Source organism: Bactrocera latifrons, unplaced genomic scaffold, assembly GCF_001853355.1.
Source record: "Bactrocera latifrons isolate USDA-ARS-PBARC rearing strain unplaced genomic scaffold, ASM185335v1 scaffold_83, whole genome shotgun sequence".
Lineage (NCBI taxonomy): Eukaryota > Metazoa > Arthropoda > Insecta > Diptera > Tephritidae > Bactrocera > Bactrocera latifrons.
In genome coordinates, this window is record NW_017537523.1 from 1,208,650 (window position 1) to 1,225,122 (window position 16,473).

General features: G+C 35.6%; 1 protein-coding gene across 1 annotated transcript in view; it reads left to right on the forward strand.

The window, feature by feature from the left end:
• The first annotated feature begins 683 nt into the window (after positions 1-683).
• The window catches only part of LOC108977034 (AF4/FMR2 family member 4), a 24,911-nt gene continuing 9,121 nt past the window's right edge, over positions 684-16,473 (forward strand). Inside the window, exons 1-2 of the mRNA XM_018946528.1 lie at positions 684-1,569; positions 10,549-10,972. Of these exons, the coding sequence (XP_018802073.1) occupies positions 684-1,569; positions 10,549-10,972 (1,310 nt within the window). The remainder of the gene's footprint in view (positions 1,570-10,548; positions 10,973-16,473) is intronic.

Genomic DNA, 16,473 nt, shown 5'->3' on the forward strand with positions numbered 1-16,473 from the left:
TATTTGGTTATAGGGACTTATGAAGTTAATTGTAATCTAGCGCCATCTATCGAGTAGTATAATATTAAGAAAAGTCAAAGCTTTTTTGCGAACTTTAAAAGCCACTTGATATCTAAACTTGATAATTCATCTAGTCCTTTGAACTGCGAATATTATGGGTATTTGAGGTTGGATAATGCTGGACAAGTATTGCAGGGTCTCTCTCATGCCTACTTTTCTGCATTTTCTGCCTGTGCCATCGGTACCTTTAGTCTTCCGGCTCGCATGCAATGGCAGYAGGTTGYGACCTGTSAAAAGGCCCAMCAATGCACGGAAGTCCTTTTGAGATTGTGTATGCGAAAAGTATGGCGGTTACCTGACTGCAAAAACTTCCGTTTGGAAGATAAGGCGGTGTTCCGGAGGCTTGAATGGCGTTTGGGATAGTATGCGTTTAAACTTCTGAAAAAAAAAAAAAAAATTCTGCGCTTTCCCTTTTAAACGACTTTATTAATGATTTGCATTTGCTTCATCGCATTATCCTTTTAGATTCCTGTCGCCTGCTGCACAATTCACCGGCGAAATTGAATCAAAATCAAATGTTGACGGSAGCGAAAATCAATGCGCACTACTATCAACAACAGCATCAGCAGCAACCACAGCTACAACAACAACAGCAACAGCAACAGCAACAACGTCCCGACGTTATGCTAATGGCAACAACAGCAACGGCAGCACCGAAATCAATGCAACAACAATGTCAGCAACTTTATAGCCGCTCGGCCACACCATCACCGCAACATTTGCAACAGCAGCCGCAACAACAACAACATGCCATGCAAACATTCCACATCGTATCGGCCGGTTCGTCGCCCACACAACAAGGTCAACAACAGCAACAACAACTACAAGCACTGCCAACAATGCGTCAGTACGCSACACTGCAAACGCACCASCATAARCCGCAACAACAACAACAACAACCACARCAGTATGTTGCTGTGCCCAGCGGTGCGCTRGTGCGTTTTCAARCAACAACAACAGCAACGCCGGCCGCAACAGGCATCACCGCAGCGCTGAGTGGCAGTGGCAATAATTGCACAACCGACGGCAATGGCAACGTCGGCATCGGTGTGGGCGCCACACTCATCGCCACCGGCATGTCGGGCAATTGTTATCAATCGGCGAATGTGTCAGTGCCAGGCGGGGGCACAGCGACGGCCACAATTTACTTTCCAATTGCCACAGCAGCGCATCCACAGCAATACCAACAGCAACAACAACAACAACACCAGCCAACATCGAGCTTCACGTCCGTTGCCTCTGCGGCAGCAACAACAGCAAACAATGACGCTACAATAGCGACAACCATGAGTGGCACCAGCTTGGGATCGGGCAGCAGCAACGCAGCCGCAGCGCAATTGCTTTGCAATCAGCCGATTGTGAAATATCACACAATACAACTAACGCATGCTACGCGAAAACCGCAACAACAACAACAACAAACGCTACAGCAACCGTCGTTGATGAGCAACGCGGCTGATGTGATGCCACTGCCGCCACCGCCGGCATACCAAACGGCAACGGTGCACGGTGAGTAAGCGCATGCAAGGCATTAAAAGCGATTTGCTTGAAATTTAAAATGAAAWTTTTCATTCGTCTTTGATGAAATTAAAACGTCTTTAAGATAATATGTAAATCAAAGCAACCTCATATAAAACTTAGAAATATCTTATAATTTTACTACAATTGTTAAGTGAAAAAAATGAATAGGTGGCAACGCTTTTCTAATTTCAACTTAAGCCATTATAAACACATTCATTTTTGTAAGCAATTTTAATAATAAGTTGATCTTAAATTTTTTATTTATAAAAATTAGTGAACATATGGCAACATCTTATAATAATATGTACGTATTTGCAATAAAATGCTTTCATAATCTTACTCAGTTTTTTGCCCATATCGAATACCATATTTATATTATTATTTCAGTATGTCAAATTTTTTACAAATATGGCAACATCTTTGAAAACATCTTTTTTTTTTGTTAAATTAATTCATGTCTTTAAAAATAAGGTTATGTTTTATAAATATTTTTAAATTAAATAATCTAGTAAACATATGGCAACCTCTTCCAATAATATTTGCAATAAAATTATTCCTAAAACTTGCTTAATTTGATGCCCGTATCGAATACCCTACTTATATGGTCTTTCAGTTTTTAAAAATGTTTATAAATATGGCAACGCTTTTTGAAAATATTTAAAATTTAGCCATTATATATACCTTTTTTTGGTAAACAGTTAATAATAAGTTTATAATTAATTTTTCATTTATAAAAATTAGCGAACATATGGCAACCTCTTACAAAAATATTTGCAATGAAATGCTTCCGTAATTCTGCTTAATGTGATGCCAATATCGAATACTCTATTTATGTTACCCTTTCATTTCTTTAATATTTCAAAAAATGTGGCAACACTTTAAACAATTTTTTTGTTTAATTAAATCATTTCGTTCAGTATATAACTTTGCATCGTTTTTTACAAATAATTTTATTTTTTAAATATTTTTAAGATTAAATTAGCAAACATATGGCAACCACTTTCAAAAATAATTGCAATGAAATGCTTTCTTAATCCTGCACAATTTGATACCAATATCGAATATTCCACTTCTATTATCCTTTCTTATACTTATATTATATATTACTATTTCAACTTKTTAAAATTTTCACAAATATGGCAACGCTTTAAAAAATTTTTTTTTATTAACTCATTCTGGACGTATTTTGCAACCAGTTTTTAAAAATAAAGTTATCTTTTATATATTTTTTTTAAATTAAATTTAGTGAACATATGGCAGCCCACCTTGCAAAAATTGTTTTCTTAACTGTCTTCTTGCGATACCCATATTATAATACTCTACCTATGTATTTTACCACATTAATTTTTTTAAATTTGCACAAAGGTGGCAACACTTTAAAAAACATTTTGTTTAATAAAGTGTTTAATAATAATTTTAATTTTTTTTTATATTTTTTTAATAAAATTAGCGAACTTGTGGCAATAATTTAATTTAATTGAATTTAATTTTTTTATTTCTACAAAGGTGGCAASACTTTGCCAATATTTTCAACGTTTGTTTGTATATATTACGATACCCGGATTATAATAATTTGTTTATTATTTTATACCCTTGCAAGTTGTTGCTACAGATTATAATAGGTTTGCCCACATAACGGTTGTTTGTATCAACTACAACTTGTCGAGTTGGATATAGAGTTGTATACATATATGTATGTAAATGATCAGGGTGACGAGATAAGTTAAAATCCGGTTGACTGTCTGTCTGTCCGTCTGTCCGCCCGACCAGCCGTGTTAGTTGTTATTTGAGTAAAATTAAGTATAATTTAACTTTAACGAAAGAAACATTATAAGGTCCAAAGTCGCTTACGATCCACGAAGCCTTACTTCGCAATATTCGAATGAAACCTTTTTTCTCTAATATTACTATTCGATGTGCTCGATCTGTCAACTCCTTTACAATACAATTTCTTCTCTCACACCAAAGCACTTTTCCTCTCACTCAAACAAATACTTAGAAAATTACTACCTTATTGGTTTTGCTCTCTRCACAAAGCCGCTCTGCTCTCGAACTCTTTACTATTCTACTCAGCTTTCGTCCACAAGTTCTTACTGTTTTTGATAAACTTTCGTAAATTTCCCAACAAATGCGAAGCAGCTATAATCTTCGCCACTTGACGCAACCATTAAATCTGGAAATCCACTTTCGTTGCTGGCGGAAACTTTCACTCATTTTAAATCAACTACAAACTTTGACGTGCCAAACGCAGCCAACCACAACAACCTAACTAACGGAAAAAGCAAATAAAACAAGTATACACTAGAGAGCAAACAACAATACAAAAAGAAAGTATGCTATGATATTTCGTATGCTAACGGTAACTATGCAAGAGCAACAAGCCAATGAGGCAATTAGTTCGCTCCCGAATGGCAAACATTCGCTCGGCCTCATGAAGTTAAATCTTTCACTTGAATAACTCATTTACTTTCATATTTTCGTATGTCTAGATATATGTGTGCATGTTTTTGTGTGTGTTAGTGGCACTGGTGCCTGGCTACCACATTGCTGCACTTTAATTGCATTTTGCTTTCAACTTAAAGTAGCACTACCTAAAACCGTAGATACAGCAACAACAAAAAAACTAACCACAACAACAAAAGAAAGTTTATGCATTGCTGTAGCATCATCTCACCATTGGCTGGTGGTCTTGGTGGTGTGGCGGGCAGCAAAACTTTTCCAAGTTGACTTTCATTAGTGGTTTGTGGCAGTGAGTGCAAATGCGGGCCATTGGCAGGCGGCCAAACTGGCAGGCGTCTCAAACACACACACACACATCTGAACTGCATGTGCGTATGCGTGTCACTGCAGCGTCAATGCAACATCATTCCTATATAGTRAGAAAAACTTTGCATGCCACACTTGTGTGGCAATTGAAATTTAAGCTCGGCCTTCCTTTGGTGACAGCTATGCAAACTGCAGAAAAAACACATTATTGCTGTTGTTGTTGTTATGTGTTTGTTTAAAATCTGCCGGCCAATGCTTGTGTGAAGGTTAGACCACATCACTGATGCAGCTATTTACCGAGTTGTCACCGAGCAACCAAATATTCACACTTGCCGGTTTCGGTGGCAGCTAGCGTCAACTTCGTTGCACCGTTGCTATAATGCCCTTCACAAATAYAAAAGACTACRRACACGAATTTCATKTGATTGTTTAGTTTGTATGGCARCTATMTCCTAYAGTARTTCGAAGTGGACAGTTCCGGCAACGGAAWATCTTCTTGCGGAGAAAAGAACGTGTGCAAAATTTCATATCGATATCGCAAAAATTTAATGACTTCTTCTTCTTTAGTGGCGTAGGCTCAGCTTACGCGAAATAGCCAAGTTGACAACAGCACGCCAGTCGTTTCTTCTTTTCGCGATGTGTCGCCAATAGGAGATTCCAAGCGAAGCTAGGTTTTCTCAGCCTGGTCTTTCCAACGGAGTTATCAAAACGGGAGTTTCTCTTTCAAAGACTTCATTTTTTCGGGGCGATTTTTACGTGGGGGGGTCCAAAACCAAGCGTACCACCCTGTGGAGGTATGGTTTGCCTTCTCACTTTAGCTCGCCTTCAAAGGGATGTTCTTTTGCTGCCCAGAGGATATTTGCTGCTTGAGCCATATAGAAAAGAATCGTTTCTGGCCACTCCCAAGTGTAATCAGATGACTTTACTCACTTGCGTGAACATCTACACATGACTCCATCCTCCCTATGATTAGTTCGCGTATATATAGAATGAGTAGCCAGGAAGATGGACGGACGGGCGGACGTGGCCTGTATATATTTTAGATTATTAGAAATATAAATWATAAACTTATCTGTGAGCTTCCAGTAGCTTGGAGAACGAGTACTTATTACAGAGCTCCCCTTTAAGACTAGTTTCAGATTTCCGGTCCACTGCAATTTCCTGAAAGTATTGAAAGATCTACTCCTTTAAAGCGGAGCTACCTTCCGGGAGATTCGAACTCATCCCGATAGCAGAGCAGTTTTTGTCTTTGGGTTGGCTGACTGCGCTGAATAATAATGAAGATCATTATTACTTACTTCCAGTAATTTTSTAAGATTATCCAGTCACTGCGAAAATAGACTGAACTCTAAAGATGATTGCCTCGCAAGGGTAGATAATTTCGTTTCAATAACAGCGGATGGACACGGGCATAAGATCGGCTGTCTTCATGCAATTTAGTACCGAAAAACCGAGTATCACGTGAATAAGGACTGGTCTACCAGGCAACACATAAACTCAATGAGGATTGGACAATAGTATTTGCGTGGTTATTCCGTCTCATTGCAAAAAGTCACTACTCCTTCAGCAAGACTGATTTTTCGCTAGCTGTATACGTTATAATTGGTCATTGTCCATTTTGAATATATGCTTTTGATTTCTTGAAAAATATAATGTGAAMTTTTTTAGGCACTTCTACCTGGCCTGGTCAAATTCTTATGGGATAGGATTTAAATCCGAACCGTTTACAATCTGGTGGATCTGTCTAAAACTGACTATGCTTGATCCTCCTTATCTGCGTCGTGGAGATGATTTCGGTTTTCGATCCGATTGATTGATCGATAGACGAGAAATGCACTCTCTCAAATCAAAAAGACTCCCCTAGAYTCAGCWTATTGATAAAGTCCAATATACTGCTGGGTGCTAGCGAAGCGATGGTATCCSTAGTTGGAGACTGGATCCATGTCTTTAACCTACCCTATGCAGTCGATTAGCAAGTGTTCTGGTATTTCAGGTTTAATGTCGGAGCAGGAGAGCTCATCAGCCAGTTCGTTCCTGGTTATACCTTTGTGACTTGGCACAATTCTTGGGTACGTTCCGTTAGGCTACTCAGCAATTTGATCTCATAAGATGAAATTTCTTTAAGTAAYGTTTAACTATCGCTAAATATGGTTATACATTCGTTCCAATAGTTGCGATGGATGTTTAGCTCTAGGCACTGACTTATGGCAAAGATYTTTGGCTGAAAATTGCTCGGAAAACAATGCAAACAACAACGTAGATTGTATTATTCCTAAGCAGTTGCTAGAGAGTGGAATCATTCCATTCAGCTTTGCTGCTGAGGGTAACCTTGAACTTCTTGGTGCATTTTACTTTGTAATGATGTTCATTGGAAGAAGGACCAATGGTTTTATATCACTTAACTCTAATTTCTAAAACAGTTTTCTTCAATTAGTTAATTTATTTGAAAAGTGATGACAAAGCACCTGGAGTGGAGTAGAGCACGAAGTAAAAGACAATATCCTATGTTCTGAAAACCAGTGTGGTGTTTCGAGAATTCTGAATAATTTCGAGCAAGAACAAAACTTCGTAGATCCCGAGYTGATTCCCTGTTCTGTGGGTATGTTTATATTGAACCAAATGAAAGTTCAGAATACTTGTGAACCAGCTTAAGCAAATACACTTTTAACTAYTTAAGTCCATGAACTGATATTCAGCTAGTCAGCCGATATTCTGCTTGTCAGCCGTTATTCAGCACAACATACGAATAACAGTTTTTACTTATGTACGCATATTATCATCAATTCAGCTATTAGTGTTCGCCTCCCTTACGTACTGTGCAACATTTTAATCTTGCACCGCTCTTTGTATTGCACAGCAAGGCAGTCAGTTGTCTGTTATAGACGTATGCGGGGCGTTGACAGCATAGCAAATGTTGTGCGATAGACTCAGSCAAGCGACATAAGTCACAGCACTATTTCCAGCTGTTGTTGACTTGGCTGCCTTGAGCCTACACTGTGCTTTTACTGCCTCCTTTTGGTTGTACGCCTCGGCGGACTTTCGTTTGTCACACTGTTAACTGGTTGTGATTTACTTGGTTTAAAATATTAAGCGATTGATTTGTGGATGATTTTTTCTTTGTAAGCGCAACTTGTCTGAAATATTATTCCGATTATTTATTTTGAATTGGAATACTATTCTAACTATGCTAACTACTAACTCGTGAAAACCATGATTAAAGCGCTGAATGAGCTGAAGAATATCACTAGCTCTACAAGCCTACTTTCTAAGGGTTAGTTATTAGTTAATACTGTTCAAATAAATTCAGCGCAGTTTGTTTAAGCTAAAGTTACCTAAACATAAGTACCAGTGTGCTTTACAAYGCAATTATGTTAGCTGAATTGTGCTGAATAAACCCAAATTGAATTATTGGAATTTATCATGCAATATTTTTCTAAAATTTACCAGCTGAATTAAACAACTAAAGCTGAATAGCGCTAGCGTTAACGGTAAGTTATTTACAATCAAGCACATTTTATTTTGGTAAACATTAAATTTGCGCTGAATACATTTATACAATTGTAAGCAAATAATTTTTGAACTGTAACGTATAGGAGCTGAGTATTTTTGGCAAGCAGGCATGTGTTGAAATGAGCTGAATATATTTTCTAGCTGCTCAGGAATAAAATATTAAAAAAAATTATTAAAAAACAAGTTCAGCTAAATAGCACTTTTGTAATATATGTAAGTCTAAAAAAAATTAAGTACAAAACCAGAATTTTCCCAAGTCCTTGGTAAATAATAAAAACCTATCTCTCATGTGACAAACACTATTTGAAACTCCTTTTTTTAAACTTACTTTACAAAGCGGAATATAAATTTTTATAAATTTTGAGAATTATTATTATTATTACTGAAAAGTGACGATAGTAGTAGTATTTGTACCTTAGGATGATTAAGCGCCTTTGCAACTAAGTTGTTAACTTAATGTTTACTCAAAGGCTACGATAATAATAGTGTTCATATTTTATGATCATTCAGCGCAATTATGAGCAATTCAGCGCCACTTTAATGTTTGATATAATATTATATCGCATCATATAGCGGAATACTCATAATGCATAAGCAGCTGAATTTATTTAAAGCGCGCTGGATTAAGCTTAAATTGAAAACTTTTGCTTTTTTGCATCAAAAATTAGTACTCAGTACTTCGAAGATATACCATCGACATTTTGAGAAATCTGCAACGTACGTACAATCACCTCAAATGAACTCTATCTATTTAATTAACAATCTACGTCACTGTGACAGCGTAAATTGCTGCTCTTTAACACACAACTTGAGTAAATTGTTAAACTCAAACACAACTCGACAGAGGYAGGCAGAGACCAACAACCAACACAGGCAGGTGTAATGCGACATTGTAAGGAACAAGCTATAAACAAACACACATAAGTATACAAAACCTTTACTCTCCTGTGAAGCGCTTTACAACAAGCATTACCGTTAAAATACAGTAATCAATCACTTCATTTAATTTAGGGCTTAAATTGTGACAGCTGGGCCCAGAGAATGGAAGGAGAGCAGTTGATTGACTAAAATAAGTGCCTGAGTTTTCGCGTGTTTATGTATGTAGGGCTATTGGTGTTGACTTAAGGATTTGCAGCACTTCCGTAGCACTTAGTACGAAGCAGAAATGCAAAGTTGTAAGAGTGAGATGAAGAGAGTGATAAACACTTTGACTTTGGCTGACGAAAAAATAACAGCTAAAGCAATAATGCACAATGCTGACATTCAATAAAAGTTAAGCACACCCACATCTCTACCTTTTCTATGATATCATACGAGTATGTGTCTCGGATATTATGGGCCTGTCAGACGTGTGCCACATTTTGTTTATTGATGATGACAATGATGCGTTGTGGCACGTACGTGTAAGAGACGAATGAGCCGCATGGCGCTATGCTTTATTGTTTTGCTCCTTAATTTGTTTTGCAGGTGGAGCAGCAGCACAATGTCAAGGCGATTGAATTTCAAGCGCGTATAGACTGCGTAGAGAGAGTTTAGGCTCATTTAAGTATTGAATTTATTTCAACTAAGGTCGTGTTCTGAATAAAGAATTGAATAGGTAASCACACAAATAATCAACAAGTCAGAAAGCCGGCAAAATACTGCAAAAAAAAGTAGATGCTGAAATGTGCTGAATTACTGCCCATCTACTTTTTTAATTGTGGTATTTTTTCAAAGATTTGAAKTAAATWAAATAAAAATTTTTGAAATATGTTTAAAATTAGTATTAGTTGAGTTTATGATCCAACAGAAGATTATATCAAGCATAAATGTAGCGCTGAATTGTTCAGAAATATGCTGAATCATCAAAGAATACGAGTATTATTATCATCGACACCTTTGAGTAACCATACACTCAAAAACTTAGTGCTGAATTGTGCTGAATATAGTTGATTGGAGCTGAAGACCAACGAATAACACGTGAAATTTTTAAAGTAGAATGGTAGACAATAACGACTGCAGTTCTAAGGGTTTCAATTACTTTTTCTTAAACAACTTAACTACAGAGTTGTCAAMAGTACTTCTCAAATAGACCGTTTTGAAGAAAAAATTCATAAAATAACTACAAACAATCTTTCGTTCTTTTTACCGAATTAATTTTTTAATTRAAAATATTATTGGAATGCATTCATCGTTCATCAGGTAAATTAAACTTTGCATAGTAGCGTTGAATAACGCTTAAAATTCATGGAAACGCTGAATATGGGATAACTGAGAAGTGCTGAATTCTGAAGAATGGTACTAATTAACGTATGTTCAACTAAGAATAAAATAGTAGCGCTGAATATCATTTAAAACTTATGGAAACATTGAATATGCCAAAACTGAATAGTACAGAATTCTGCTGAATATTTCTGAATAACATTTGGCTCGACTAAGAATAAAATAATTGTGCTGAATAACATTTAAAATCTATGGCAAACTGAATGGTACTGAATTCTGCTGAATAACGTTTTATTCGACTGAGATCACAAAATATGAGTAAACCCTTGTTTTAAAACATTTTTATTGTAGAAAAATGCTTTATACAAAAACTACTTTCAAATTCAACYTTTTCTAATACTCGTTTTTGCATATTTCCTCAAAATTAATTAAARCAAAAGCATTTTGCCTAAACCTTTCAATTTCCCATTTTGATGCGCTTCATTCCAGGTATACGTCGAGCGAAATTCCTGACTAAACCGCTGCCACYGGAGATCAGCACATTAGTAGCCGGCGAGCGCGATTTAACCTGCCGACATGATTTATTATTACAACAAAGCGGTGGCAGTACTGCCAGCAACAATGTAAGCAATGCACCTACAACACCAACACAATCGACAATATATGCCGGTACAACATCAAAAGCAACATCGAATGCATCAAACGCAACAACGATTGCAATGTTGACAGCCGGATTGACAGCAACAGCGGCGGCATGTAGCGGTAATGCACCAACAACAAAAACTGYTGCTGCARCAACAGCCAACAACACACAAATGGGCGCATTAATGTCCGGCACATCGTCCATGGTTGGTTCGAATGCCACAGTCGACATAATGGAGGATGAAGAAGAGCAYGAACAGCAACGTTTGGGGTAAGCTGTAAATCTGATTGCGTTGTTATTCTTGTTGTCATTTCTCTTCTGTTTTTTTTTTCTGCGGTATGTTATGTATTTTTAAATGTCTGTCCTATTTGATTGGSTAYTTTGTGATATCTTCTTTGTATTTGRAGTTGAGCTGAATGACATTGAAATGCGCTGAATTGCGGTGAAATGTGAATATCATATTTTTTTGTAAGTTTTAAAGTGAGCTGAATGAAGTTGAAATCAATGAATCGCACCGAAATGCGCTGAATTGCAAAAAAATGGAGAGAAAGTATTGTTTTGACGTCATGAAAACAAAAACTTTTTTTATTTTAGGTGAATTTTTTATTGAAATAATWATTATTWTTTTTAARTACAATTCGCTGAATTGGGCTGAATGRCATTGAAATGCGCTGWATTGCGCCGAAATTTAAATAACATATTTTTAAAGTTTTAAAGTGAGCTGAGTGTCATTGAAATGAAGGAAGAAAAAGTAAGGTTTTAAAGTCGTGAAAAAAACTTCGCTTATTTCCGAYTAATTTCTTTTTATAGAAATTATTAGTTTAGAAATTTTATTTRGAATAATACAGTTCGCTGAATTAAACAGAATAACATTGAAAGGCGCTGAATTGCGCTAAAATGCAAACGAAATATTTTTTAAAGCTTTGAAGTGAGCGAAATGTCATCAAAAAGCGCTGAATCGTAAGGAAAGGAGACAAAGTATTGTTCTAAAGTCATAAAGTCATAACTTTGCTTATATTTTTACACTTTAAATGCGCTGAATTAAGMTAAATGACGTTGAAAAGCGCTGAATTGCGAGAAATGTAGACAACATGTTGTGTTAAAGTATCAAGCTATTGGTTTCGTTTTTCTTTTATGGCATCTCTCTATAATGAAAGCCATTGTTTTAGATTCCTTCTAAGATCTTACCTCKTAGTGCGCTGGTTATCGATACATTTCATTTGATTTGCTCATACATTTATTTAATTGAACCCTTCGCAAAGCCAATGACTCTTAATGGAGCCACTAACGTGGCGTAACGCCCACAAATAGATGGGAATATAAAAAGTATACACAACGGCAAAATATGCCGTCAGAGCGAACGGAACCTTGAAAGCCTAAAAAAGGGTTAACGAAACTACAAAGTAAGCGGACAAATTGTTTTGGCAAATTTTCCTGCCCTTTAACCACCAAAAAAAAAGAGTAAATCCTCCAGGAAAGTCAGGACAGCACAACAGTCCTCAGGACACATCAATAATCAAACACGAATACAAYGTATACATATTTACAATTGAATATACTCACACCCTGATATTTATTCAAGCAGTCCAACACCCATGCAAATTGGAAAGCCTGTCCTTTTTCCAGCTGGTGTTTCAACGAAAGTTCAGTCTCATATATATTCACATATATGATTATGCACATATATGTATATACAACGATATATACAAATATATATACACATATATATAAATAAGTGTGAATATAAGCAAATATTTCTTCGATATGCTGTTTGGTAAGCTCTGCGCTCTTCCTACTTGTTTTAGTGACAGTGGCGGCATATTTACCCGGCCGAGTAGTGTTTGTCAACGGCCTTCCCTTTTCCGGAAGTTTTTTGCACTTTTCGCTGCCGTTACGACATCTCACTGTTTGTGTTTTTTTTTTTTTTGGTCGCTGTTATGCAGCGTTTTTTGTTTGGTATTTTCGGCATTTTCCTTTGCTTTTACAATCTCTTCCGGTTTCTACACCACGAACTCTTCCCTGTTCAGCAGACAACTTGATTTATAAAGTGACATACCAAGTGTGGGTTGCTTAATGCTTCCTACTGCCGTTTTTGTAAGAAATTATACTGCATACTAAATACTTTATTCAGCAGCTAAATGAATGAAATTCGTGCTGAATCGAAAGGCTTTATGTTAGCAGAAATACCGCTGCTCCTTCCATTTAGGAATTGTATATGTTATAAAGGAAAATTTTAAAAATATAAAAATTACGCTCTACAAAAAAATATTATTCAAAAGTTATGAATATGAAAGCGCGCTGAATAGCTGAATAACAAATTGTAACGACAAAATTAAATTTAAATTACTTCATGCTTAACGAAAACTAAATTACTAATGTTAACTGGATAGATTTATGAGTACTGAATAAAACAAATATGCGCTGAATTCATTATGCTTCATTTAGTGAATGGCTATCGGGTCATAAKAGTGTTTTGAATAAATGCTGAGTAAATTTATTTCGAATATGAGCTGCATGTGATTTACAATTTGTGCTGAATATGGTTTTACTTATTCAGCAATAGGTTTTGTTTTTTTTTTTTTTTTGTTTTTGAAGAATAATAGTATCATATGTTTGCAATTTCTATGCGCATGAGCATCTCAAGCACCGTCGATTTATTTTGATTATTAATTATATGGGAGGAAGAGCATAATATTGTTTGTTCTTCGGTATTTACGTACTTTTATTTAAGTTTTTGTAAATATTGTGAATTTAAAGCTTGAATATTAATTTAATGAAAGCGCTGAATTACGCTAAATCGCGCTAAATGACGCGTCTAAAATCAAACAATTTATGCATAACTAGTGATGAGACTTTTGCGAGGCTTTACATTACCGAAAGTGTATGTATATTGCAAAACCGTAGTCTCCAAAACGCCGCATTTTTATGCAAAATTACAATTAGAATTAGCTTTTTCCTAATTGATAGCAAAATATTTCTATGCAAATATTAAGCATATGTATATAAAAATATAAACGATGCGCTGAATTAATTCATGTGTAGCGAAATTGTAGCTGAATAATGTTGAGCACGTAAAAATGCTAATAATCTTAAGTATATGTACATGAGAAGTATAAAAAATGCGCCTATTATGCGCTGAATTAACTCATATGTGGCTCAATTGCAGCTGAATAATACTGAGCGCTTTAAGATGCTAACAATCTTAAGTATATGCACATGGAAAATATAAATTATGCACCATATATGCGCTGAATTAACTCGCATATGGCTGAATTGTAGCTGAATAGCAATGAATCAGTTTTATTTTGGTAACGTTTCATTATAGTGCAGTAATTTGAAGTAAACCTTAAGTAAATTTATATGAGAAGTATAAATGATCAGCAAAAATTGCGCTGAATAAATTCACCTGCAACTTAACACGTCAAAGATTCAACAAATTTCACTAATGTGACATTATATTACAACATTGGCAAGAAAATTTTAAGTATATCCATACGAGTAGTATAAATGCTGCGCTAAATTTATTCATTCGTAGCTCAGCACGATTAAATGCGTTAAAATTTCAACAAGTTACGTTAATATCTCATTATTTGACTATATGTACACATAAATCTAGATTATGTTCTTACGAAAAGTATTAATGTTGCCGTTTAATTGCGCTGAATTAATGCATATATAGCTGAATTACGCTGAATGTGTTAAATTTTTTACAAATTTCGACAAATTGTCATTAAAAAATATTTTTTATAAAACACAAATGATTTAAGTATCATTTTTCTTTCTTTTCCATTAACTAAAAACCAAAATCAATGCAAAGACCAATTTACAAGTATGGTAATATCTTGTAACTGATATGTATGTGCTTGTACTCAGGCTTATTCAATAACAAAAGCTCACTCTATAAATCTTTCCACTCAGACTCGTACTCACTTACTCACTGCCACACAATCCTTGCCAGCAATTTGTCAATGTACAACGGCAATTTCACGAAGTAAAGTAATTCAATACAACGAATTTAATGTGAGGCACACACAGAAAAATCGTAGAAATACTCGTATCTAACCGTCTAGTCGATTAATGTTCGACATGATTGGTACAAATTGCTGATTGCTGGCAGACGCGACATTTGGAAATGGATTTGGCATTGGAAATGAAAACGAAATACCTGTAAGAAACGAAACAGGTGCACGGTGAGCAACGCTACGCCTTTTGGGTGGGGTACAACATCCGTACAAGTATTTTTTGCTAAAGGAGTAGAATTCTAGTAAATGACTGCTTGCATAGACTATTGAACCCTTCATGCTAGAAATTCTTCACACGAAATAAGCACGAACTCTATTAAAGAGTGATGGCAGGTGTTTCAGAGAAGAGCACAGACAATGTAGAATTAAGTGATTAATCGTTAGACACCACTGTGCACTCACATTTAATGGCGTTGACCTTAATTACGGTGCATTGGCGTGTAAACGAGTGGGAACTCACAAYAATATTTATTAACAAATACATCGAATGGGCTTCATTGTTTTTGCTCAATAGGTGTCAACTGACGAAGCATTGAAGTTAATTGAAAGACAATAMAATTAAAAGTATTGTTGATTGTTGCTTGGGTGGTGTAAGTTAAGGTGGCAGAAATGTAAGTCATTGAGTAATTAGTGTGAATGGAATTAATGTGGTATTTGGATTTTAAAGAAAASAGTAATTAGAAAGATATCCAAAAGAAAACTAAACGCTCTACTCTCTGTCTGTATATACGCRMATTAGTCCCTTAGTTRTTTAGATATTGTTCTGAAATTTCGCTTAGGTCATTTTCTCCTTAAGAATCTGTTCATTTGTTGCAAATGTCAATATTGCTTCACTATTTCATATAGCTGCYATACAAACCCAGCGTTCAAAACCAAGTCGTTGTATGGACAACTTTTTTGTTTAACACGATAACGTCACGAAATTATGTATGGTTTATTGCAGTAGACAGCGCTATATTATTCTAAGAAATTGTTATGATATATAGCTGCCATACAAACTGAACGATGAAAATCAATTTTTTCCACGGAAACTTTTTAATTTGTGGAGGAAACGGAAGCCAATGACTTTTTCTTGTTTTTATATAATCTCTACCACATCTTTGTCTAACAAATAATCTCTATAGCTTTAATATCAACCGCTCAAACCAATTTTCATATATATTAATACCCACAATTTCATTGTTACGCCACCACTACCTACGCGCATCAACATATCCAACCAAATAGTAACGAAAAAAAACTGCAAAAAACAAAATAAGCTACAATTAATAGACCTGCTTTCAAGTTAAGCTACAATTAATTACTTGCATTACGCAACGAAGCAAGACTAAGTGAATGTAACGAACGCCTACGAATGGCAAAAGCAATCTATAAATAATTGAAAAAGCAACAGTCCAACAACGAAAGACAGCACGAATCAATGAAGAAAATTTGACGTACATACATATGCATAATTGCCATTATTTCAGGCTGAATACAACCAAAATACTATATAGTAGATGATGGCGCGCTGGTGGCATGTTGTCTCATAAACGGTTGAATTGTTGCTGCTACTCGAGCTACTTGTCGTGGGTAGAAAAGCTTGCGGACTACAACACTGAAACATATAGTTTTTTATTGCTAACATATATAAACATTTATAGCATATGTGTAGTGACAAATAAAGTAGTGCTATTTTCGAAAACGAAGGCTAACGACAAACACTTACTCTTGCTCGAATAACAATTTCATATCTTAGCTACTTTTCTA